The sequence below is a fragment of the Nomascus leucogenys genome, chromosome 15, assembly GCF_006542625.1.
Source record: "Nomascus leucogenys isolate Asia chromosome 15, Asia_NLE_v1, whole genome shotgun sequence".
Taxonomy (NCBI): Eukaryota; Metazoa; Chordata; class Mammalia; order Primates; family Hylobatidae; genus Nomascus; species Nomascus leucogenys.
The window spans coordinates 14,353,287-14,381,145 of NC_044395.1; the positions used below are offsets into that span (position 1 = coordinate 14,353,287).

General features: G+C 35.7%; 1 protein-coding gene across 6 annotated transcripts in view; it reads right to left on the reverse strand.

The window, feature by feature from the left end:
* Positions 1–27,859, reverse strand: part of ARHGEF12 (Rho guanine nucleotide exchange factor 12) — a 154,489-nt gene that overhangs the window by 44,271 nt on the left and 82,359 nt on the right. For all 6 annotated transcript variants that reach the window (XM_003253289.3, XM_030794742.1, XM_003253290.3 and 3 more), the window contains 11 exons: positions 24,372–24,470; positions 23,381–23,430; positions 20,537–20,594; positions 16,746–16,924; positions 15,478–15,555; positions 15,162–15,281; positions 13,026–13,166; positions 7,551–7,625; positions 4,643–4,735; positions 3,064–3,174; positions 2,681–2,779 (listed from right to left, as the gene is read on the reverse strand). In XM_003253289.3, coding sequence (XP_003253337.2) covers positions 2,681–2,779; positions 3,064–3,174; positions 4,643–4,735; positions 7,551–7,625; positions 13,026–13,166; positions 15,162–15,281; positions 15,478–15,555; positions 16,746–16,924; positions 20,537–20,594; positions 23,381–23,430; positions 24,372–24,470 — 1,103 coding nt within the window. The remainder of the gene's footprint in view (positions 1–2,680; positions 2,780–3,063; positions 3,175–4,642; positions 4,736–7,550; positions 7,626–13,025; positions 13,167–15,161; positions 15,282–15,477; positions 15,556–16,745; positions 16,925–20,536; positions 20,595–23,380; positions 23,431–24,371; positions 24,471–27,859) is intronic.

The following is a 27,859-nucleotide window of genomic DNA, read 5'->3' on the forward strand; positions in this document are numbered from 1 at the left end:
TGAATGACAATGTTGAGTTTTTGGAGTTTTAAATCTCCAGTAACCATCTACAGTTCTTGCTACTGAACCAAATAAGGTGACTGTCTTAGAATTTACTTATTCCTAGCTAGGATTTTCCCCATAATACTTGCATAATAATTACCAGACTGTTGTTTTCCCCCACCCCAAACTAACGGAGGGGAAAACTTTATTATTTTGCATTAAGAGAAAATATCTTAACCTCTTCCTGTTTATTTTGTATTGTATACCTATTTAAGTCATATAATTTCAGAATTTAAACAAGTCCTATAAGATCTGAACTTTTAAATTTGAAAATAAGTCACTGCTAAAAATTGTAAGATCTCTTTATATTCATTTGAAGAAAAGTGAAATGGATTTTAAAACTTTCTCTTTGACAGGCAGCAGCTCAAATCAACTTTCTTAAAAGCACTTCTAGCTCAAGTGAAAAAAAGTAATAAAAGCTCATTTGTGTATGATGGTGTTTATATGAAATAAATGTGAGCTGTAGCATAAAAGTATAATTAGCAAATTAATCAATCAAAGTGTAAGGATTCTTCTTATACTTTAATATTGATTTATAGATCATGTGCAGCAAAATATAAAGTTTTGACTTAGCTAGGTGCCCTCTTAAGAAATGCAAAATTCAAACATGCTTCAATATATTGTCATTTTTTTAGGAAAGTAAATTATTTTAATAAAAATAACACAATATTTTAAACAATGGGAGTAGGATCAGAACCCTAATTCATTTAACACATACCTAAGTGACCCCACTATGTCCCAGGAACTGTTCAGTTTAGGGACACAGCAGTGAACAAACAGAACAAAAATATCTGGCCTAATAAAACTTATATTCAGGGTAGGAGAGTAGGAATATAGTCATCCCTTGATATCCACATGGGGTATTGGTTCTAGGAATCCCCATGGATACTAGAGGCAGTGAACTCTCAAGTCCCTTATACAAAATGGCATTGTATTTGCATATAACCTATGCACATCTTGCTGTACACTTTAAATCTCCAGATTACTTATAATACCTAATACAATGTAAACGCTATGCAAATAGTTGTTATACTACATTTTTAAAAAATTGTTTCATTTTTTTATTGTGGTATTGGCTTTTGTTTTTTTCCTTGAATATTTTCAACCATGGTTGGTTGAATCTATGGAAGCTGCAGGTATGGAAGACTGACTGTATAAACAAACCAACTAAATAAAAGTTCTATGGACAAAAATAACAGAAAAAGTGACAAAGTGAAAGGGTTGAGATTTTAAGTAGGTTGGTTAGGAAAGTCACTGAGTAGGTAATTGAATGTGAAAGTGTCTAGACAATTTTGTAAAGGCATACAAAGAAAATGGGGCAGGAGTTGGAGGGAGAAGTAGAGCCAAAATGTGTGTTTGTTTTTAGAAAGGGAAAATAACAATGTTTGCACACTAATGTGAATGATTATCTGTAGAAAATATAAAACCGACGATGCAGGAGAAGGGAGGATAATTGTTAGAGTAAGGTCTTTGAGTAGGTATAAGGAAATACACTGTAAACTGGAGCAGAGCTGGCCTTGGATAAAAGATGGGCAATTGAGGCCAGGTGCAGTGGCTCATGCCTGTAATTGCAGCACTTTGAGAGGATGAAGCAGGCAGATCGCTTGAGCCTAGGAGTTCAAGACCAGCCTGGGCAACATGGCGAAACCCCAACTCTACAAAATATAAAAATTAGCCAGGCGTGATGGTGTGCACCTGTAGTCCCAGCTACTTGGGAGGCTGAGGCAGGAGGATCACTTGAGCCCAGGAGGCAGAGGTTCCAGTGAGGTGCAATTGTGCCACTGTACTACAGCCTGGGCAACAGAGCAAGACTCTGTCGAAAAAAAAAAAAAAAAAAGATGGACAGTCACTCCATAGCATCAGGAGAAAGAGTAGAGTACATGGTATGGTATAATGGAGGCAGATGATACACCTGGTAGAAGTTCTCTTCTATATACTTTAAATTTCTCAGAGAAACAACAAGGTCAAGGTTATCAGCTGAGAAAGGACTAGGAAAGGAAGTGATGGGGGTTTTAGGAGGGAAAAAGCATGAAGCAGTCATCTAAGGGAACTGCAAATGTGAAAGGACTAGGGACCTGTGGCATGATTATCCAGGATGCATTAAGGGCTAGGTGCTATTTACCCATAAGAAGACTAATAATAAAACTTACTACTTTAAAAACCTTATTAACACTTTTAATGACAAAATATAACATTATCATTTATTTCAGTGTAAGTGAAATCTTTTCTGCCATTTTTAGTTAAAATTATGCCTCCAAACTTCGAAGAGGCCACCCAGAGTTCAGTTATTCAAGTATTATTCCTTGGGTCTTAATATATATATATAATATCATATGTATTCCCTTTTTCATTTCCTCACTCTAATTATGCACATGCAAAAAACACAAATATGTGTGTGTGTGTGTCTATATATATATATATATATATAAAATCCCCTAAAACCTACTGTGAGAATTCATATGCCTAAACTAATTTAGAAATGATAAAAAAAAATGTCTAGAGTAATCAATAATTGAAATATAATACATGTGTGAGAAAGCACAATAAAATCCAAAAACATGGGAGGGAATATTGGAAGCAGGAGGACAATAATTCCATGTACTAAGGCAAAGATTACAACATTAACTTGGCAACTTACTGCTGATCGATCTAGAAAGAACTGATGAAACTCAAGGAAGATGCGACGAGTTTCTTTGGAATTGGTATGTTTATACAGGTCTGAATAGAGATAACAGAGCTGTAGTGGAGAAAGGAATGAAAAAGACAATGAGGAACCATGGAAAATGTAATTTGCTAGTTCATCATTAAGTAGGAATGTCTGGAACAGGTAGGTCACCATAAACGATGTAGTTATTACTATATAAACAAGTCTTTAAAAATAATGTTTTAATTATCTTTCATATCTGTCTTTATATGGAAAACTGAAAGAAGTCTGCCCACTCATCGTATAGACAGGAAAAGTTCTATGGCATATGAATCAACAGAAGAACTCTGAATCTGCTAGATTGTAAAATATATTACCAAAGTTGCAGGGTCAAATTGTGAAACTACATGGTGTAAGAAAACAGCCAAATGAGCCGGGCGAGATTTTAGTAATTCAATGCTCTGGAAACAGCTGCACTGTCCATTGATCTAGAGGAAGAAATGATTATGCATCAGTAACTCCAACATACAAATACTAAATGCAAAGTAGGCTCAACTGAACATAGTTATCCAAATTTCACTTTGATCTCCCTATAAAAAATTTCACTAAAATTTATTAGCAACAGAAGCTATGGAATCTCTGAACATTAACCACCTCTTGGGGATAGGTTAGAAGAAAGACCACTTTGGGAGAACGGAAATTTAGGAGATGATTATCAAGTAGCTCAGATGCATACAAATCAGTATGTAAAAAACAGTCTAACAACATTTCTAGAAATGCAGTGGAAGGCTTTTTGCCCAATCATAAAATAGCTGTTTATCCTTTTCTTCTGGGCTAATTGCAGAAATGGTGGGAAATGAAGATGTATGATTTTAAGTAAGACAAATCCTAGAATATTTGTATAATCCCTAAATATACTGAACACAGAAAACAATAATAATGTAAACTAGCATCACAATTTTCATATTCCCAAATCATTCTAAAGACCAGCATTACCCCCAACTATCAAACCAGACAAAGGTATTACACAAAGAAAAACTACACACCGATATCCCTCATCAACAAAGATGTAAAAAATCCTCAGTAAAATAATGGCAAATTGAAACCGACAATATATAAAAGGCATAACACATCATGACCAACTGGGGTTCATTCCAGGAATGTGAGACTAGTTTAATATTCTAATATCAATCAGCATAACTTACCATATTAATAGACAATCAGAAAAACCACATAATAACCTCAATCAACAAAATTCAACATCCAGTGATGATAAAAACTCTCAGCAAACCAGAGGTATTCCTTAATGTAATAATGCTTAACCTTATAAAGAGCCTCTAAAAAATACTTATAGCTAACATCATACTTAATGATGAAAGACTGAGTGTTTTCTCCCTAATATCAGGAATAAGGCAAGCATGTGTTGTCACTCTGATTCAACCTCATACTGGAAGTCCTAGCCAGTGCAATAAAGGCAAGAACAAGAAATAAAAGATAAACAGCTTGAAAATAAGGAAATAAAAACCATAGACAACATATTTATCTATGTAGAAAACTCCAAAAGACTTATTTTTAAAAGCACCAAGAAATAGTAAGTGAATTTAGCAAGATCACAGGATACAAGGACAAGAATCTAGCTAATCATATTCCTTTATAGCACCAATGAACTGGGATTTGAAATTTTTTAAAAAAATACTATTTTAAGAAACACACTCAACCCCAATAAAATGAAGTACTTAAATATAAATCAATGACCTCTCACTGGCTTTAAAAGCAAGGTCGTTTCTGTTGGTCAAAGCTAAAATAAGCAATTAACCCAAGGAGCTATTAGTTCTAAGGTTTAGCTTCAAATCCTTACAAATGTTATCTTAATCTCCAGAAAGTGCTCATTTTTGCAACAAATCAGACATTGCAGAAAAGTAATAATTTATTTTTTAGAAAGAAAAAAGTCATCACCTGTTCATGTTCAGTACCAAAATCATCATCTTCTGCTCCAATAATATGAGGTGCTATACGGGTTGAGGGACTTCCGACAAGTGATTGAGTGTCCTGGCAACATTCAGGGAAAAGAAACAGAAAAATTATCTGGTGGTCAAATTTAGAAAAAGAATAAAGCCAACCCATCAAAAAGACATGGTTCACTTAAATGGTGAGATTTCTTTTTGTTTATTTCCTTTGAAGTACTTTATTTTCAAAGTAGGGGTTCACAAATTTTCAAGGCCATGAACCACTCCGGCAGAGAAAAAGACCACACAACAAGTTTTTTTTAGGGGGGAAGAAAACATTCCCCTTGGAAACAGTAAATATCTTTTGCTCACTATACACTTGGTTATCTGACTCTTAACACTTTCTGTACACTTCTGTGTACAGAAGATACATACACACTTAGAACTTCTTACAGAAAAAAATAAAGTTGGCTTACATAAATGGTTACAATTAAAAAATTAAAGAAAAACTGAATGAAGGCAATAGGACAAAGGAAAAATAAGAGCAGAAATGATAAGGCAAAGTTAGCAGAGAGGTTAATATACCTGAGAAGTACTAACCCAAGATTTCCATTAATGATACATAATTGAAGGCTATCATCGAACTCTATTTTTTCATTTTTAATTAATTTTCATAAATGTATAATGCAGGGTTTCTCAGCTGTGGCACTGTTCACATTTTGGGCCAGAGAGTTCTTTGCTGTAGGGGCTAGCCCGTGCATTCTAAGACATTTAGCAGCATCCCTGACTTCTATGCACCCACCAGATGCCAGTTGCAGCCTCCCAGTCCTAGACATCAAAAACGTTTCCAGACATTTGTCAAATGTCCACAGAGGCATAATCACTCTTGGTTGAAAAATCACTGATATAACGCTCTAAAATCATCAAGTAATCTCACAAACACTGCTATAGAAACAAAGATAACAAAATTCTAAGAATAAATTGTAGGTTGTCAGATAGTTCCCCATGCAATAGCTCCTCCATTTGTCAACTCTTAAAGTTGGATTCAGCACAAAAACAGCAGTACAGAGGCATTAATATATAAAATAATAAACATGGGTGCTGGGCACGGTAGCTCAGGCCTGTAATCTCAGCAATTTGGGAGGTCAAGGAGGGAGGATCACTTGAGGCCAGGAGTTTGAAACCAGCCTGGGAAAAACAACGAGACCCATCTCTAAAAAAAAAACAAAATAAATTAGCCAGGCGTGGTGGCGTATGTCTATAGTCTTAGCTACTTGGGAGGCTAAAGTGGGTGCATAGCTTGAGCCCAGGAGTTCGAGGTTACAGTTAACCTCTGTACTGCAGCTTGGGCGACAGAGTAAGACCCTGTCTCATTCATACATATATACATACACAAATATATTCATACATATATACATACACAGAGTAAGACCCTGTCTCATTCATACATATATACATACATAAATACATACATACATACAGGATGTCTGAAGACCATACGTACTAAACTTAAAGATCATATAGGATTGGGGAATAAAAATTTTGGAAGAAATAGGAAAAAAATGAGTTTGGCTCAAATCTGACAGCAGTTTAACATTGCAAGATCTGGATGGAGTTCAGCAAAGAAGGGTGGGCCTATGATTTGAGAGTCATTTGCACAGCAGTTATAGCTGAAGTTGTATAAACAGATCCACAAGTTTTAAACTGAGTGAATAATATGTACCTGTAGTTTTTCCTCCTAGTGTTGCAATACTACATATTGAGTCTCCTAAACACAATTCTGCCTTTTAACAACTCTTATTATTTTCTTTAACCTCAAGTCTTTAATATTCCCAAAAAAAAGAAATCAGGTGAAACCAGTCGGGTACTGTGGCTCATGCCTATAATCCCAGCACTTTGGGAGGCTGAGGCAGGTGGATCACCTGAGGTCAGGAGTTTGAGAACAGCCTGGCCAACATGGCGAAACTCCGTCTCTAAAAAAAGAAAAAATTTAAAAATTTAAAAAAAGAAATTAGGTGAAACAACATCAATTAGTTTAGAGCAGTAGTCAGACAATTTGATTTTATAACTGATTTGATGTCTCTGATTTTTCGATAGTCTTTATGTTGCTGACAATAAAAACATTACAAAATGCTGTTGTATCTTTTACTACAAAACTGTAAATAAATCTAATTAGAAAATAAAATCAGACGCTTAAAAGCATGCAATTAAGAATATGTAAGATCGAACAATTCTACTTCTTGATGAACACCCGCAAAAACTGAAGGCAAGGCAGCATATTCACAATAGCAAAAAGTGGAAGCAATCTAAGTACCCACTGATAAATGGACAGATAAACAAAATGTGGTGTATATACATGCCATGGAATATTATCCGGTCTCAAAAAGGAAAGAAATTCTGACACATGCTACAACATGGATGAAAGCTGAAGACATATGCTAAGTGAGAGAAGCCAGTCATGAACAAATACACGTTGTATCATTCTTTTTACATGAGTATCTAAAGTAGTCAAACTCATAGAGACAGAAAGTAGAATGGTGGCTGCCAGGGGCTAGGGGGAAGGGGGAAATGTAGACTTAGCGTTTACTGGGTACCGAGTTGCAGTTGGAGAAGATGGTTGGCAGTGATGGTCACACAACAATGTGAATATACTTAATGCCACTGTACACTTAAAAATGGTTAAACTAGCACATTTTATGTTACCACCACGACAAATACTAAGGAACGTAAGAATACTTACAAACCATGGAATATCTCTTGACTTAATTCAAATCTTTATTAAGCTTCTTTAATAAATTTTAATTTTTTTTTCCAAAAAATAAAAAATAAAATATGTAAACATCAGATGTGTCTATACCATACTTTAAGTATAAGGAAAGCCAAAGACAGCACTATCATTGCATGGATTTCATACTCACAGTGTCCTGAATTGTTTCACTTTTCTCTGGGTTTTCCTCTAGATAAATCCTTTCTTTTGGGCCACTCTTGGGACTCTAATGAAAAAAACAAGATCTTCAGTTCATTTCAATAGGCACACCAAAAGGAGATGAGGGAAAAAAGTGTGAAAAAAATTGTTCTGAATTTCATATTTGTATTTACAACTACTAAATATCTTTCATAAAATACTTGGTTCTGCTACTTTTTCCTTACTTTGGCAAGTCACTTATTCTCTCACCTTTTCAATTTTATATTGATAAACAATACAGAATCAACAAAACAGTTTCACCTAATCTCCAGGCCTGGAGGTTACTTTTCTACCAAATAACTAGATATACTGCATACCTCAAACTCATTATGTCAAAATCAAACTCTCTTTATTTATATTCCTTAATCCTTACCTTCTCAAACTATCCCTTCTATCCAAGTTAAAAGCATTTTGCCCTACTTATAACAGTTAAGCTTCTACTATTCTGTTACTCCCTTCATGTGAAAGGTGGATTTTAATACATTTATATGGTATTATATAATACCTAATACAGTTGTTCTTCAGTGTTTGAGGGGGAATGGATGCTCAAGTCCCTGATATAAAATGGTATAGTATTTGCAAATGCAAATCTTCTATATATTTTAAATCATCTCTAGATTACTTACAATACCTAATACAGTATAAATGCTGTATAAATAGTTGTTATACTGTATTGTCTAGGGGATAATGACTAGGAAAAAAGTCTGTGCATATTCAGCATTTCTATTCCTGAATATTTTGATCCATGGTTGGCTGAATCCACAGATGCTGTCCACAAATACTGAGAACTGACTGTATAAAATATAAACTATATGAGATGCAGAAACTCACTTTGTGGAGATGAGGAACACTCCCAAAGCAATGGGAGACATTCTTTAGAGCAACAAAAATGAGGAACCAGAGACCTAATGAGTGCCAATAGGGAAGATACATTTTACCTATGCATATACCAAGATATCTTGGTGGTATCACAAGATATTTCTGTTACCAAGAGAAAATAGCAGTTTCAAATGTATGCCCCACCTTGGAGAAATGAATGACTTTCAGGTCTTGGGACAAGATATATAAAAGATTAGAATAATTCTGTCACAAAAAGCAAGAAAGCTATCAAAGATATTAGAGGGGCATGTCAAAAGAACACAGGAGAAAATTTGAGGATGCTCCCACCAAGAAAGGAAAAGAGTAACTCATACTGAAATCTATGAGTTCAAAATATTACACACATATACCCTTCCCACTTGTCACCTTTGGAGTTTGTAAGAGCATCATCTCTCCTGAAAAGAGTCTTCTGAAAAGAATCAAGAGAAGTATTTACGCTACATTTTCTGCATAAGCTATATTTTAGGGTAACCTATTAGCTAGTAAGGGAAATCATTTCTTGTAACATAACTCAATGTAATAAATACAGAAAAAATGACAAAATTATAATAATATCCTTTTGAAACGCTGAATTAAACTATGGATCTAGGCATTTTGATCATGAATGGCATGTGAAAACATTTCATAAAAGCTTGGGGGCCAGGCGTGGTGGATCACACCTGTAATCCCAGCACTTTGGGAGGCCGAGGCGGGTGGATCATGAGGTCAGAAGATCGAGACCATCCTGGCTAACATGGTGAAACCCTGTCTCTACTAAAAATACAAAAAAAAATTTGCCAGGCGTGGTTGCTGACACCTGTAGTCCCAGCTACCTGGGAGGCTGAGGCAGGAGAATGGCGTGAACCCAAGAGGCGGAGGTTGCAGTGAGCTGAGATTGCGTCACTGCACTCCAGCCTGGGTGACAGAGCGAGACCCCATCTCAAAAAAAAAAAAAAAAAAGCTTAATAGGGAACGTTATAATGAAGGAGATCATGCTGACATCACCTAAACACCTTAAGCTTACAACCACAGTAAGACAGCCATTCACATCCTGATGTGATATAATGAGATGTACACAGTTATCATCTATGAATTATTCCAAATAACAACTATCAAACCTAATGTGATCAAGACTTGTAGATTTAACTAGGAGTTTTAAGAAAATCTAGATAAAGGAACATGTCATACGAAACCATGAAAATATAATTAGAAAATGGATTGTTTTACTGAACATATGACCCAATTTCTTTAACAACAACAACAACAAAAGGCCAAGGAAAAAAAAGAAGGAAACTATTATAAATTATAAAGACTTAAAATGACTTATCAACCAATGGCAATATGAAAGCCTTGACTGGATCCTGAATCAAATAAACTGTAAAAAGATCATTATAAAACAAGGTAATAAAATTGTGTATTGAGAAAATACTAATTCTTAGGATTTGATAATATTATAGCTATATTTTAAAAACTTCTTATCTCTTAGAGAGAGACATATTAATAAACTAATGCCTTGGATTTACTTTAATCTGGTGTTTGGAGGATGTGAGGAATAGGGGGTACAAGCAAAACTGCTGAGACTAGGTACTCAGGGACCTGAGGAGGATTATGTTAGTCTTTACTTTTAAAAATTTTCCAAAATAATTTTTCAAAATATCACTCACAAACTGAAAATCAAAATGATAGATGCTCTGAATTTTAGATGATGATTTGTTACCAAGTTGCTTCTCTTGTGAGAACTGGGTATCAGGGCATTCTTTAAAGCCTTCTCCAAGGTAAGCAAAAGCAGGGAACTTTCACAAACACCACCAGGAAATTATTTTATAAAAATGAGAAGACAATGAAAAAAGTTAAAAGCACTGATTCAAAAGATAAAATGTAAAACAGCAACTCAAAGTACCATTAAAACAACAACAACAACAAAAGCAGACTGGTTCCTCCATACTTACAATACAATCGAAACAAACATGGAAATCCATAAGCTAAAAGCAACACATCTTTAGCCTCAAACAGACACTTGTAGAAACTAAACCTGTGTGTTATGTATTCAGAAGATAGCCTAGCTTGGACTTTATCATTTCTCACTCGGATTTCCACAATATTCATTTATTTATTTGGCCTCAGTTTCCTCACCTATGAAATGGTGATGCTGCTTTTTTAAGATTATTATGAGTGTTAAAAAAGAGTATCTGTAAAGCATTGGGTACAACCTCTGGCACAAAGTAGGTATTGAATAAATGCTAACTATTATCCATTCAGCACACATTTGTTAAAGTTCCTATTAAGCCAAGCAGTCTTCTTTTCTTACAGATCTCCCTCTTTACTCCAAATTATTTTCCACAGATACGTTTCTGATGGTGTCTCTCTTCTGCATGCAAGATAAAGCCCACTTTATTCATTGATTTCGTGTATTCAAATACTAAGTATCAATTACATGTCAAACAGTCTTAATTGATTGGAATGCCTATTTTTATACTAAACAATTCACTCTTTTTTTTTTTTTACCCATCCCCGAGATGGAGTCTTGCTCTGTCACCCACGCTGGAGTGCAATGGCGCGATCTTGGCTCACTGCAACCTCCACCTCCCTGGTTCAAGCAATTCTCCTGCCTCAGACTCCGGAGTAGCTGAGATTACAGGCGTGTGCCACCATACCCAGTTAATTTTTTTGTTGTTGTTGTATTTTTAGTAGAGACGGGGTTTCACTATGTTGGCCAGGCTGGTTTTGAACTCCTGACCTTGTGACTGGCCTGCCTCAGCCTCCCAAAGTGCTGGGATTACAGGTGTGATCCACCGCTCCCAGCCAACAATTCACTCTTTTATAAGGTTATATTTCTAAGTCACATGTTTTATTGTAACATTCCTCTAAATACAAGATAAAATTCAAATTTCTCATTCGCATCATTTGCTCTGAATGCCTACAATTTGCTACACTTTGGAAACATAAAGTCAGACAAGACAGTCCCTCTGCTCTCAAGGAACTTCCCATCCCATGGTAGGGACAAGCCATGAAAACAGCGAGGAGATGCAGCACTAAAACAAAAAGAAGAGTACGAGAAGCCTTCCCAAAAGCAGTATGTACTGCTAGCTAGAACAAGTTGAAGCCCTTTATAACCTGGACTCATGATTTTTGGCTTCTAAGATAATCTCTAGCCATTCCATCTATAACCCTAATATGCCAGGTTGCCCAAAAATTTTCACTGCTCTCTCAAAATGTTATGCATTTTCATACCTCAGTGCTTTTGTTTATATTTAGATTACTGGTATTTTGGAGCTAGGTGGAAGTAGATCACCTATTGCCTGAATAAGTTTGGAAAGTTAGTTAACTCTCTTTGGCCTCAATTTTTTCTTTTGTAAAGTTACAGTAACAACAGTACTACTTCATAAGGCTGTTTTGAGAATTAACTAAGGAACATAAAACCTTATCACTGTGTATGGGATACATACCCAACAAATATTAGCGACTACCATTTTTTCCTTGAGCCCAAATTGAAATTTTCCATTAAAACCTTTAGCTAACCCAATCACAAGACTCCTATCACAATCTTAAAAAAACAAAACAAAACAAAACAACCCACAAATCCTCAGTTTGTTTTTTGCATGAGGAACTGGGTCATTGGGCCTAAGCCTCAAGAGATAGCCTGAATGATGGCTTAGACCATGGCTTCCTTTTTAAAAAACAAAACAAAACAAAACAATCCCCCAACAGCAACCTTCAATAAGAGAGAAACTTCACATTGTTAAATAGCAGATGTGTGTATATGTAACAAAAGTCCCAAGAAGTGACACCTCTTCTATATGCAAAGCATTGTATTTCCTATTCTTTTTTTAAAAAAGAAATAAACCCACAAAATTGATTTCATGACCCACAATTACAAAACATTCATTCAAACTTCTTCCCTCATCACTTTTAAAGAGGGTGATCTACATTTAAGTCATTATTCCTATCACTGCATACAATTTACAAAGTATTACTGAGTAAGTAATACTGAACTTAGCTGTTAAGTATTCATATGTCTATGGTGCTACATCATATTCAGCTTAAAATGTTTTATTATCATCTTAACAGATATTCATGTTCATCTGGCAGTTTCTGGGTTAATCAAGAAAGTGCTGTTACTAAACCTGGGCTATTAACTGAAGCCTATCTAACAGGACTAAGGTTTTTCCTCTTGGTAATGGCAAAGTGCCCCATGATTCAAGACTGAGTCACTCTGACCACAAATGGAATATTAACATGCTCTTAAAGATATCAACAGTTGGTCTCTCGGTTCAGTAAGAATGCACTGGCATTAGTAACTTCTCTACCCACAAACAAGATGCCTGCTGGGAAATTCCATCCCTGTAAAAGAAACAGTTGGCAATGGGTGTTCAAGGGAAAAAGTGAACTCTGGAATTAAAAGTTTATATACAACAGTATCCAGATTTCTGTTTATCAAATTGGTACATTAAAAATGGGGATGGTAAAAAGTGCTAAGACACCTCTAATTCACATCACTTAAAATCAAATCTACAAAGGGGCTGTAAAGAAGAATACAGAAGAAAAAAGATTTAGAACACTGAATGCTTACATCTGCATTGTCACTACTGGGCCGAGAAGCATCTCCACTGCTACAGTCAGTCCTGCCCAGTCCATCTCCAGGATCTGTTTCTGCCTCACTGACTGTTAGGGTGTCCCCTAAAGGTCTGGAGGGTGTAACTACAGCTCCATCCTAAAACAGATTAAAGAAAAACACACGCACACAAACACATAAAAGAAAACTTTCATTACTTGCTGCATAAAGAAATAGAATGGTACTACAATCTACATGGAGACTACTAAAAGTTGGACATTCTGGTATGTTCAAGTATGTTTAAAATTCTATGAGTAAAATCCATAAATAACTACTAATTCCGGTATTCTAAAATGTCATGACCTTAAAGACAGGGCAAGTGATATTTTGGTAAAAAGAATATAAGTTCAAATTTCTAAATATAGGGAAAGGTAAAATGGTTGGTTAATTTATATAATTTATATTGTCTGCTCATTAATAAAGGTTATTACCCTATAGTTTGTTGTTAACTACCTTCCAATGCTTCAGAGTGTCAATCAATGGCCAATTCTGGGACATAATGCTATAACATAAATTATTATAAGCATTTAGATCAGGTTATAAGCATTTATTTATTTATTTAATTTGAGACAGAGTCTTGCTCTGTCACCTAGGCTGGTGTGCAGTGGCAGGATCTCGGCTCACTGCAACCTCCGCCTCCATGGTTCAAGCCATTCTCCTGCCTCAGCCTCCCGAGTAGCTGCGATTACAGGCACACACCACCAAGCTTGGCTAATTTTTTTATTTTTAGTAGAGTCGGAGTTTCACCATGTTGGCCAGGATGGTCTCAAACTCCTGACCTCAAGATGATCTGCCCACCTCGGCCTCCCAAAGTGCTGGGATTACAGGCGTGAGCCACCGTGCCTCGCCAGGTTATAAGCATTAAGATCGCTGTCCAAACAGGGTAAGAATATCATATTTGCCTAGTAATAACATAAAACTGTCAACATTACTGAGGTGTAATACTCAAAATATGACATCGCTAGTGGGACTGAAAGTAATGAAAAAAAAAATGGAATGAAAAGTACACTAAACCAGGATGTCAGGGTACCTTACATACTGTATGGCCTTGTATAGGTGATTTAACCAGTTTAGACCCTAGGTTTCTCAATTATAATATAATTTTTTTAAATCAGAAAGTAAGCAGATTAGGCTAGATGATCTCAAAGAATTGTTTTGTGAATATGCAGCCTTCCCTTCAGACTTAACTCAGGAATAGTGATAAATAAACAGCTTTTACTTATTTTAAATGTATAGGCAATTTATCTACTTTGCATTAAGATGAAGTACAAGGTGCTTTACATATCCCAAATCTGAGTATTACAGAATATAAGTCTGGTTAACATATAAATGCTGAGCTTTTTTTTTCTTATGAGACCACTATCTCTATATTGCTGTATAGCTTATACAATACAGCTTATACAATATACAATACAGCATATAGCTATATTGCTATATGCTGTATAGCTTATAACTACACAGCAAATTCTACTGAAATCTATTTTTAAATTACAATAAAAATATAGTCATTAAGAGTATGAATGTGCTTTTAAATCCTCAGACTGGGTTTGAATTCTAGTTCTATTACTTTGCAGCTATATGACCTCAGACAAGTCATTTAATCTCTCTAACTCTCTCTAAGTATATACGTAAACTGGAGGAAAACAACCATAAGTAACCTCAGAGATGTTATGCAGATTAAATAAGAAAATGCTTGTCCATATATTTAGCTCAATGCCTGTCGTTTTAAAATCTTAAATTCCTACTTAAAAATGTATCAACTGCCATTCTGTTTTAAGATGGCAGAATGAACCACAAAAAATATAAATATATATATCTAAATACATTTTAGTAGTTTGTCACATCAAAGCAAAAGCACTCAATTCTTTTTTAAATTATTGTGGAACAAAGAAATGTGATCTCATGAGCAAGCAAACAATCAGACGCCCACATTTATTTTTGTTAATCATTACTTCTGTAACATCCTTAACAGGACATCCTGTTGTCCTACCCTAGAAAAATAACTTTAAAAAAGGCAACTGCAACATTCTGACACATTCCCAGAAGAAAATTCTCCTGCAAAAAGTTGGGTAGCACTTGTAATAGTGATGCTACCTGAGCAGAGCCTGTGGCTTTGGATAACTGCTCTTGCAGCTGAGGAATGTGTTTCTTGGCCTCTTGGATCTCTTTTAGCAATCTTTGGGCAGGTGTTCGGTTGTAATCTTCCTGCAATAACTGAAAAGTTATAAAAATATTTTCAGAATTAATTACTTATGTAAAAAAGATACAGAAATAGTCCATTCTTAATCAATAATATAACTAATGGCATTGGTTACAATACTGCTTGATTGTGACTATGATAAACACCAACTCAACCATGCCCACTCACGTTTTTATTGGCCTGTAAACAGCCCTACTTCTCATTTAATACCTGTAGCCGTTCCTGTTCTTTCTGTAACATTTTTCTCAGAATTTCTACTTTCTGGTTATGAACCACATTGTTTTCCTCCTAGAAAAGAAAAAGATAAAAAACAAACAACAACCAGTATAGAGAAAATGAAGCTAAAATAAATAGAGAAAATGTGACATACGAAGTTCTGCCTCGGCTCCAATTATCAATACCTATTAGGTTTTTATTTCTGGGTTATGTGGATAGGCTTTTAGACATGACACTTACAAGAAACTGCAAGGAAATGTCTGCCCTTCTATTTCATTTTTATTAAACTGGATTCAAGAGAACATTAAATGTTGATATTGGAGAAATGAAGTTGTCTTAGTATAAGAATAGTATCTTTCACTTTCCCTCATTTGGATCTTTACTATCAATCCCCATGCATAGCTCAAACTCCCAGTACCTCTTACCTGAAATATGAAGACAGCTCCCTAATTCATCACCCATCATCCCTCCTTGTTTCACAACCCTATAATATTTTACCAAATTAGTCTTCCTATAATCCTAGGATAATCATGTACTCTATTGCTTCAAAAGAAACAACATTGAATGGATTCTTACTGCTTATCTAGTTACATGTAAATTAGCTTGGGAGATGTGACTTTTCAAAATATATAGTCAACCTACTATTTTCAAGTTCATCTCCCACTATGCACATCCTTAACAGGCACCAACCGAACAAAAATCCTAGCTACTTCTCCACAACATTTGATGCTTTCTTGGCTCCTTCTATTTATTGTTCTTCTTCTGTGTGCTTTCTCCCTCCTTTGAATCCTCATAGAACTTAGTATTTTTTTGCCCTCATAATGTCTACATTCTGCCTTGTATTATAGTTACTTGTATACTCTTGATTCAATCTCAATCAACGAAGTTTTGTTAAGCACCTTCTACATGCTAAGCAATAGTTCAGTACTGGAAACATAACAGTAAACAAAATAAACAAAAATCCCTGCCCTCCTAAAAGTACACATTCTAAGATGACTATAATCTTGAACATAGAGTACCTTAACTATATTTTTGTGGGTGGCACATTGGTTTACATATGACAGGTGTTTAATACTTGTTAAATTAAATCTGCTATGACAATATTCTAATCATTCCTATTATGTAATTTTTATATTAGTAAATCGTTTTCTAAAATCTTAAATTTAATTAGTTCATCAGCCAAATACTTGAAAACTCTCAATATAAAGTAAACACATCCTTATAAGACTGAGCATTTAACTAAGAAATTTCCCCATTCTTACCCCCATGAGCACAGGACTAGTGATTCTCTCCATATTCCCAGATGCTCCAGGTGAATGAGGAGATGTCATGATGGGAGACATATGTCCAATGGCTGATGGCTCTACTTCAGAGTCGGCAAGTGGAATCTGGGGCGACCCAGGTGGGCGTCCCTGAACAGTGAGAGCTACATAGGAACCAGCTTCGGGTGGGGAGATGGAAAAAGGGAAGGGAAGGAAAAATAACATTGTCAAGAAACTTTTTATACCATTTTACTACTTAATCTTCGATAGTTCTAAAAGATCCAGTTATATAAGACTGTCCCATCATCTGCTAATCATGTCTCCACAGAAAAAAAAAACTAATTTGTCATTTCTCTTTTATGACTGTCCTAAAAATCCAAAAGAATGATGCTGTTTTCAGATAGCAAGTTACTACTAGTAAGATAAGATATTACTTAAAAGCAAATAAAATGTATAATTCCAAGAATATATTTTAATTTAGAGGAGTGTTAAGATCAACCATCTATTAGTGGCTATGTTTAATTAATTTCTTAAATGTAAATTTGTTAAATCTTCTTTTTTTTTTTTTTAATTAGGGTCTCACTTTGTCACCCAGGCTGGAGTGCAGTGGCACGATCTCAGCTCACTGCAGCCTCGACTTTCTGAGTTCAAGAAATACTCCCGCCTCAGCCCCCACAAGTAGCTTTGATTTTTTTTTTTTTAAAGATGGGATTTCACCATGTTGCCCAGGCTGGTCTTAAACTCCTGAGCTCAAGTGATCTGCCCGCCTCGGCCTCCCAAGGTGCTAGGATTACAGGTGTGAGACATGGCACCTGGCCTAGATCTTCATATTTTAAGATGATACTAACTAGGCAGGGTTTAGTGAATATGCTAGAATATAAAATGCAATTTTAAATTAACTTTACAAAATGAGTATGACCAAAAAATATTCCACAATAACAGGGAAAAACACAATCAATAATAAGTAGTAAATTTTAGTAGAAAATATTTGGAGGAATGGACAGGAATTCGTTAGACATATTACCGGGTGGGGGGGAATCTAGACAGCAAAAATCACCATAATCAGACCGGGCGTGGTGGCTCATGCCTGTAATCCCAGCACTTTGGGAGGCTGAGGCGGGCAGATCACGAGTTTAGGAGATCAAGACCAGCCTGTCTAACATGGTGAAACCCCATCTCTACTAAAAATACAAAAAATTAGCCGAGCGTGGTGGCACATGCCTGTAGTCTCAGCTACTAGGGAAGCTGAGGCAGAAGAATCGCTTGAACCTGGGAGGTGGAGGTTGCAGTGAGCCGAGATTGCGCCACTGCACTCCAGCATGGGTGACAGAACAAGACTTCGTCAAAAAAAAAAAAAAAAAAAAATCACCATAATCAGAGTCAGTAATAGACATGGCAAAACTTTTTTCTTAGATATTTCAATAGAACTTTCAAATGTATTTCACACTTGTCTCCCAATTTAACCCTCCCATGGAAATCATTATCAATTATTTCACAGTGTTTTGGTGTTCTAAAAACTATTTTTGCTATGTATAATAGTCACAAGTGTTATGATTTGGAGGAATTTTACGTATAAACACTTTCTAAGGCTCTTCAATCTTATTGCTCTCTATCAGAAAGTCATCTATTATATCTCACTTGCCTATGTATTTGCTTATAATAGCTTCCTAGCTTTTCCCTTCCTTTCTTTAGCTGTTTCTAAACTGCTCTGGTTTGATATCACTTTTATTACATCCAGAATACGTATTAGAAAGTAGGACATGCAGGAACTCTGTTACATACACCCAGGCTTTAGGGATGTCAAATTTACATCTGTTTTGGATATGCAGAGGTTTTTATGCTTTACTTTAAGTTTTTAGCTATGCCTTTACTATTGGATAAGTAATTTACTGCTAGAATCCCAGGATTTAATTTTTTAAGTAAAATTTATACTGGAATGAGCAAAAAGTATAACCTAGAAAGCTAAAGAAATGTTTTTATACACCTCAGTGGGACATCAGGCATAAACTTATTAACATAAACCATATTTATGCAGCACACAACAATTTATAAATCACATTCTCATTAAATAAGTGGTCAAATTTATTCAAGTAAGGGGATCTAATTTTGATCACTGCACTCTTTTAAACTAAAGTTAAGAACGCTGATCAAAGTGACCATTTGGAGCACTGGTACTCTGATGAAAAAGTTTTAAAAATTTCATAGTTGCTTAACATAGCAGTAAAAAGGCCAAGAAAAAAGTTAGTTTATTAAACTTCTGAAGATGTCCATCCACCCAATACAGAAAAATAGAATTAAATAAAACAGTAGTGATTCTGCTTGATCACAAACAACTATCTCTTATTTCTAGTCTACTTTACTGTGGAATAATCTGATGCAGAAGATCATAAATTCTTTTTTTTTATTCCTTTTTAAAAAAATTTTCATTCAGTTCAAGCAGTCTCTCTTTTTTTTTGAGATACAATAACAAATACATATGGCCCAAACCAGGCCAGAACAAAGAAAAAGGAAGTTATATTTTAGGTGGTGGACTCTCATGTGACTTTCTTTACTTCTGTTATAACTGTCATGCTCTTTTCCATTCAATATGTGAAGTAATTAGAAAATATAAAATCTTGGCCAGGCATTGTGGCTCGTGCTTCTAATCCCATCGCTTTAGGAGGCTGAGGCAGGTGAGCCCAGAAGTTTGACAGCAGCCTGGGGAACATAGCAAAACCGTGTCTCTACCAAAAAAACAAAACAAGACAAAACAAAAAACAAAAAACAAGGTGGGAGGATCCCTTGGACCCAGAAGTTGGAGGCTGTAGTGAGCTGTAATTGCACCACTGCATTCTACAAGACCCTACCCTAAAAAAAAAAAAAAAAAAGAAAGAAAATCTAAAATCTCTCTTGGAAAGCAGGTAAGGTTAAAGGGTAACAACAAAATGAAACCAAAGCCCAGGTTGGGGAAGACTTCACCTGACTCAGATTCAGACGACCCACCCCATCACCACCTGCCAGCAAAGCTCACAGGGTCACTGAACCTTCCATTCTCCCTGTGCAGATGGGAAAACTGAGGCCCTGTGAGTGGCTGAAGCCTGGCTTGCCCATAACTCACTGCCAGCTCAAGGTGTGTGAATCCACCTTTGACCCTGCAAGTGACGGGAGGTTAGCTGCAGACTCCAGCACTGCTTCAAGCCTGTTTCACCACGGAGAACTAAGTCCAAGTGGGCTATTTACTCAAACCCGAAGATCACAAATTCTTAACCCTAAAGATTTCCAACAGAAGATCGCTACTCTGGATTATATAATCATTTACTTATCTGAGGGAAAGTGATTGTACTAGATGATTTTTAAAGTTCCATTTCAGTTCATCACGCCATATGTCTGATTTCTCAACCTCCTTCCTCTCAGGTGACTCATGCATTTCTTTCAAATATATGTATCAAATATTACCAAGAATGACAGGAATATTATAATCAACCACATAAATGGAGTTGACAAAACATAGCTATTAGTAAGTTAAGAGTTTTCACCTCAGATTTTCCTTCAATGCAGGGATCAGCAAACTCCAGCCAAGGGGCTAAACCAGGATCACAGACTTTTGGTAAATAGTTTTACTGAAGCACAGCTACACCCATTCATTTACATATTGTCTATGGCTGCTTTCATGATACAATGACAGAGTCGGTAGTAGACAATATAGTCCACATAGCCTAAATATTTACTATTTGGCCTATTACAGGAAATTTGCTGATCCTTACTTTAAGGGTTTCAGAAAACAATTAAAACTAAGAATAACATTCACCTACATTTGATTAGCTTCACCACCTCCAGATGATTTGAATGAGTCACCAGAGTTCCATTCACCTGTAAGAAAACGAAAGTAGTGTATGTCAGATACATTCTATTGAGACAATGGATAAAATGACTTCAGGAATTATCATACATAATATAACCAATATAATATAGTAATCACATTACATTATTTATGTATTTGATTCAATATTCATTTTCACACCATGATTCTACAGGGCATATTCAGCAACAAAATGAACTTAAACCAAGGCCTTGACATACAAAACATTACAACTTATTCACCATGACAAATGACAAAACATAACATGAAACAGATTTACAAATCCTTCACAGTGAAGGGCTCATACAAATAGAAAAGATCTCTTTGCTTTTAATTACCAACTCATCAATTTGTCAAAATTAATAATAAATAATTTTTAAAAATAAGTATTTCCACAATATTCAATTTGCTTTTAGTTTTTCAACCATGATCTAATCTTCACAAAGAAAACTAATTTTCAGACCAGCTAAATGTAGAAAATGTTATCCCGATTCTGAATTAAACCAAACAAATCAAGGCAAAACTATCAAATGTGGATTTAACATTAATTTTCTGATGAATTCTCTGATCCAAGTTTAAAATTCAAATATATCAGTGTAAAAAACAAGTACAAGTATATTCATCCTGCCCCATGAGATAGTTACTGTTAGCGATGACATTTAATTTTGGAGACACTTTTCTAGTATACACACACCAAATAGACACATAAACATTTTCCATTACAACTGGTTTTTTCCTGGAAAAAAAAATAAAGCTTTTTTTTCACCGTATGGCAGCTATCTTTCAATAAAGGTACACACTGACCTAATCCATTCTTTTCAAAAGCTGCAAATGAAATATAATTTATTTCTCTGTCCCTCAGTTTATGCAGTTATGTAATAAAGCCAATACGAATTTCCCTGTAAACATAACTTCACATTTGTACACTTATTTCCTCAGATAAGTTCCTAAAAGCAAAATTGCTTGTCATGTTATATACTTTCTTAAAGGCTTTTGATACATATTCACAGACTTTCATCCAAACAGGTTTTACCTAATTTATACTCACAACGAACTCATGAGAATAGTCATTTTACCATACCCAAACTACACTAAATGTGTATTACTAATCTTCAAATTTTCTGACAGCCAAATGTATTTTTCACCTATCATTTTTTTTCTTTTTTTTTTTTTTTGAGACGGAATCTCGCTCTGTCTCCCAGGCTGGAGTGCAGTGGCATGATCTCGGCTCACTGCAACCTCCGCCTCCCAGGTTCAAGCAATTCTCCTGCCTCAGCCTCCCGTGTAGCTGGGACTACAGGTGCCGGCCACCACGCAAGGCTAATTTTTGTATTTTTAGTAGAGACGGGGGTTTCACCATATTGGTCAGGCTGGTCTCGAACTCCCGACCTCAGGTGATCCGCCCACCTCAGCCTCCCAAAGTGCCGGGATTACAGGCGTGAGCCACCGCTTCCGGCTTCACCTATCATTTTAATTCCTTCTTCTTTGTTATCAGTGAGGTTGGCCATATCCCCATTAATATGTTATGTATTTCAATTACTTTAGGGAATTGCCTGATAAAATTCTTTGCCCATTTTTCTTTTAGAATATTTATTCCTTTCTTATAATTTAAAAGTGTTCTTTAAAATTAAGGATATCTGGTCTGTGATATGTTTCAAATATTTCTTCCAAATTATTTTTCATGGTATGTTTTCCTATGTAATAATAATTTGATTTTAAGTAATCAAATTAGTCAATTATTTCAAGAACAGTTACTGACTAACCCATTCTTTCTCTACTGATCTGAATTCAAAATCTATTTCTAGTCTCTCTGTTGTGTTCCACTGGTAGGTCTATATCTAGATTAGAGTCATACACATCTCCTCTCATACATACACATATATATAACATTTTTTTTTTAGTGATTCTTACATCTTTATAAAGTTCATCTGGAAGAATAATCAGATTGACATCTACCACTATAATTCTATTTGCATATAGGTCAGATATCGCTTATCTGAAATACCTGGTACCAGAAGAAGTGTTTTGGATTTTTTTGAAGTTTGGAATATTTGTATATACATAATGATACATCTTGGGGATGAGACCCAGGTTTAAATATGAGCCTTTTATGTTTCATATATACCTTATACACATAACCTGAAGGTAGTTTTCTACATTTTAAATACTTTTGTGCATGAAACCGAGTTTTTTGTTTTGGTTTGGTTTTATTTATTGTTTTTTAAAGATAGGGTCTCACTATATTGCCCAGGTCGAAGTGCTGTGGCTATTCTCAGGTATGATCAAAGTGCACTGCAGTCTCAACTCCTGCACTCAAGCAATCCTCCCACCTCAGCCTCCTGAGCAGCTAGTAATACAGGCTCAAGCTACTGTACCTGGTGAAACCAACTTTTGACTGTGACCCATCACATGAGGTCAGGTGTGAAATTTTCCATTTATGGTGTCACGTGGTGTCAAAAAGTTGCAGAGTTGGGAGCGTTTCAGGTGTCAGATTAGAAATGTTCAACTTGTACTTTGATGAGAATTGCTTAATAACAGACTAATCTGGAGAGAAATGATCTTTCCAACACTGAATTACTCTCCTACTCAAGAACATATTACTTTCAATCCTTTTATTATGTCCTTCAGTAAAGGGTAATATTAATTTTAAAACAAATGAAATAAGTTTGTATAGTCAACAGATCTATCATACGTAGTATGATGCTTTTTATAAAAATCCAAGTGAAAAAATCAGAATATGACCAATATATGTTGTTTTTTAATCCTACCGTAAATTCTATAATAGCCTTTTCCTTACCTTGATGATTCGATCACCTGTCTGTACTCCAGCCCGCATGGCTGCTCCATCTGTATGAGAAATTAATTACTTAAAATGTGATTCATTTGCATTTACTGATCATCTTCCTGACAGAGGGACAGTATAACAAACTGGTTAAAAACATGGGCTGTCCTTTGGGAGGCCGAGGTGGGCGGATCATGAGGTCAAGAGATTGAGACCATCCTGGCCAACATGGTAAAACCCCGTCTCTACTAAAGATACAAAAATTAGCTGGGTATGGTGGCACATGCCTGTAGTCCCAGCTGCTCGGAAGGCTGAGGCAGGAGAATCACTTTAACCCAGGAGGTGGAGGTTGCAGTGAGCCGAGATGGTGCCACTGCACTCCAGTCTGGTGACAGAGTGAGACTCCATCTCAAAAAAAAAAAAAAAAAAAAGGCTGTAAAGTCAGACTTTATGTTCAAATCCTGCTTCTACCACTCACTAGTTATGTGACCTTGGACTGATTTTATGTTTTTTTACTCTAAGCCTCAATATCACCTATAAAATGGGGATAAAAAAAATTGCCTACCTCAAAATTACAGCACCCAACATAAAGGAAGTATTCAATGTATGGTAACAGCAGTAGAAAATATTATCATTGCTGTTTTGGGAAAATAAATGGTATTTTTGAGGCCATAGCTATCTCTTTAATCTGTCTTTGCCAAAATATCACTGGTGCCATGGAAAACTGAAACTTCAGAAACTTGTGTGTGGACAATAAAGTATCATGACCAAGGAGTCACATAATTTCTAAAACTATATAAAAACTGATTTCTTTCTAACAAGTACAAAAAAAATCAACTGGAGTAAATTCCTTCCTAGAACTATGACATGATAGATGAATCTAGCACAATAGTCCACATGACCTGCAATCTATGTAATTATTCTATTCTTGTCAATTGCCATTATTTAAGCTTTTCTATTTTTACTCTGTTTACTGAGTGATAAATTGTTTTTTAAAATGCCTTGCCTTCTTTGACAGACTGTACGAAGACTGGATTGTCTCCACTGACCGTCAGCCCAAATCCATTGTCATCTTTCTGGATGATTACACAACGTTGAACAAGACCTGCACAAGAACCACAGTGTAAAAAAAAAAAAAAAAAGGAAGAGAAAACAGAGAAAGGAAAAGACAATAATTATATATTAGTAATAAACTATGTTCCATCTGGAGAAACAAAAAGTAGCACACGTAAATCCACATGGTGAAATAAGAACACTAACCACCATCAACAAAGCAAGAACACCAGAGTCACACATACTGTTTTCTCACTGGCGGAGTATAATAGAATTGCTCCAATATTAAAAACAGCTATGGCAAACTGCAAAATATTAAGTATTAGACATGAGACAGCTAGAAGGAAAGCCCATTCACATCCATGCTATTTCTCTGTAGTATAAAATTCTCCCCCCGCCCCACTGCCGTGTGTTTTTGGTACCCTAATTGGTGTTTAACCCAAGAAAAATCAACCATCTTAGGACATGGGGCTAGGAGCAACTCAAGGAAAATTCTGGAGAAATCCAGTCTTACTCTCAAGAAAATATACTCAGGAAAACAGTAAAAAGAAAAAAAGGTGCGTACAGAGTACCTGAAGTTATTCCCCACAGAAGGGAAGAGAAAGGAAGAGTTCAGGGGGAAAAAAAACCCTGGCTTATAGAAAACATAAACAGAAAAGACAAAAAAGTAGAAAAGATAAAGAATCTGTGAGCTCAACCAGTTCCTTCATCTCTTTCATATACTTACCTGATTCCTAAGGGAGAATTTGTGTTTCTTCTAAACAACAAATGAAAACTGTCAGGGCAAGGTGAGAGAAAGAGGGCCCCAGCCAGAGGAACAGAAATGTCCTGCCAGAGTAGAACCCTGATTAGTACCCAGGGCTGTTTTATCATACACCAGATCTGAAGATCTTGAACTCTGTGTTAGCCAGAGACAACATACATTTTCAGCTTTGCAGGATCTAAGCATGTCACCGAAGTCAATATATATATAAAACAGGTAAAACAACACAAAGATAATGATGAGAAAATAAAAACTTTTTCTAAAGATTTTAATACAAAGAGCCACAATCTTTTAAATAAGTCTGATTTACCAACCAAACGATATGTTAAAGATACGTTAATAAAAAATATATATAGACTGTGTGTACAATGGCTTATAGAAAACATACACATATAACAGATTATATATATACACACAGTGTATATACATATCTATTCTTGCTGCTAATGACACATCATGAGTACATGAGCCTACTGTAGCTTAACATGAACCTTAACCCTTGAACTCACGCCCTACACAAAAATTAAAGCAGATCATGGGCCTAAACATAAGCTAAAATTTTTCATAAGATAACACAAAAGGAAATCGTCAAGACCTTAGGGTATTAAAGAAAACAAAAAAGGAAGAAAGAAAGAAAAAGAAAACAGATAAAATACATGTAACAAAATATTTTATAACATTAAAAAAAGACCTTAGGGTGGGTTTATAAACCATAAAAAAAACCTAGGAAACTGGACAAAAATTTAAAACATTTGCGATTCTAAAGATACTGATAAGAAAATGAAAAGGCAGGCCGGGCACGGTGGCTCACACCTGTAATCGCAGCACTTTGGGAGGCCGAGATGGGCGGATCACGAGGTCAGGAAATCGAGAACATCCTGGCTAACACGGTGAAACCCCGTCTCTACTAAAAATACAAAAAAATTAGCCAAACGTGGTGGCGGGTGCCTGTAGTCCCAGCTACTCGGGAGGCTGAGACAGGAAAATGGCGTGAACCTGGGAGGCAGGTCCAGCCTGGGCGACAGAGTGACACTCTGTCTTAGAAAAAAAAAAAAAAAAAAGGAAAAGAAAATGAAAAGGCAAGCCACAGAGAAAATATTCACAATACAGATATCTGATGAAGAATTTGTATCCAGATTATATGCAACTCTTCAACCAATAATGGAAGACAAATGTTAAAGGGGGTAAAATACTTAAATAATCACATTACAAAGATACACCAATGGCCAGTAAGCACATGTAAAGGTGCTTAACAGCTGCAGTCGTCAGCAAAACACAAATTAAAACCACAGTGAGATACCACTATACACCAACTAGTCTGGCTAATCATAAAAAGTGGTAGCAAAGAGGTGGAGCAACTAGAACTCTTAGAACATTATAACATTGCTGGTGGGAATGTGCTAACATTCTGGAAAACTGTTTGGAAATTTCTTATAAAGGTAAGCATATATTTACATATGATCCATGAATTTTACTCTCAAGAGAAAGAACAATTTGTGTCCACAGAAAGACATACACGAATGTTCACAGCAGTTTTATTCATAAGAGCCCAAAACTAGAAACTCAAATGTCCATCAACGGATGAATGGATAAACAAACTGTGATATGTCCATACAATGTATTAGGAAGGAAGAAAAGGATACTCATACATACAAGAAACATAGATGAATCATAAAAACATCATGGTAAGCAAAAGAAGACAGTATGTAAGAAAGTAAACACTACATGACTCCAGCATAGAAAAGGAAAAACTAAACTAAAACAACAAAAAGCAGAATAGCAACTGCCTAGGGGAGAAGCAGGGAAGAGGAGTGGGAATGACTGCAAAATGAAATGAAGGAACTTTCTGCAGTGATGGAAATGTTCTGTTTCTTAAGATAATGTTTACATGAGTATGCATATTCATTTGTCAAAATCTTCTAACCATATACTTACAATTAGTGCATCTTATTTTATGTAAATTTTACCTCAATAAAGTTGATTTTCAACATTTAAAGATGTGTTACCCCTAAATTCTAGAGACTTCTAAATACTAAATAACATATTCACCACTCTCACAAAACAATAAATTGTAATGAGGGCAGGAGATAACACATTAGAATTCAACCTTTGTTATCTGTTCAGTGTTACTTTCTTCAAGTAATTAGGACAACTATAAAATAGGATATGAATACAAAAATCAAGTTAAAAAAATTCTTTATAAATTCTAGTATATAATAAATAGAATCAGAGATTCTGGCCAGGCACAGTGGCTCATGCCTGTAATCTCAGCACTTTGGTAGGCTGAGACAGGTGGATCACCTGAATGAAGTCAGGAGTGAGACCAGCCTGACCAACAAGATAAAATAAAATCAGCCTGGTGTGGTGGTGCATGCCTGTAATCCGAGCTACTTGGGAGGCTGAGGCAGGAGAACTGCTTGAACCCGGGAGCTGGAGGTTGCAGTGAGCCGAGATTGCACCATTGAACTCCAGCCTAGCCTGGGCAACAGAGTGAGAGACTCCATCTCAAAAAAAACAAACACAAAAACATCATTAGACTAAGCAGCATTTCACAGGAATCTTCTAAAATCCATGCTTGCTTTTGGAAACAAATATTTCACAACCTCCCTTACAGTTATTTGAAATTTCAAAATAAACTAGATATTGTGACTTTAGAAATCAAGGCAATTATAACACTG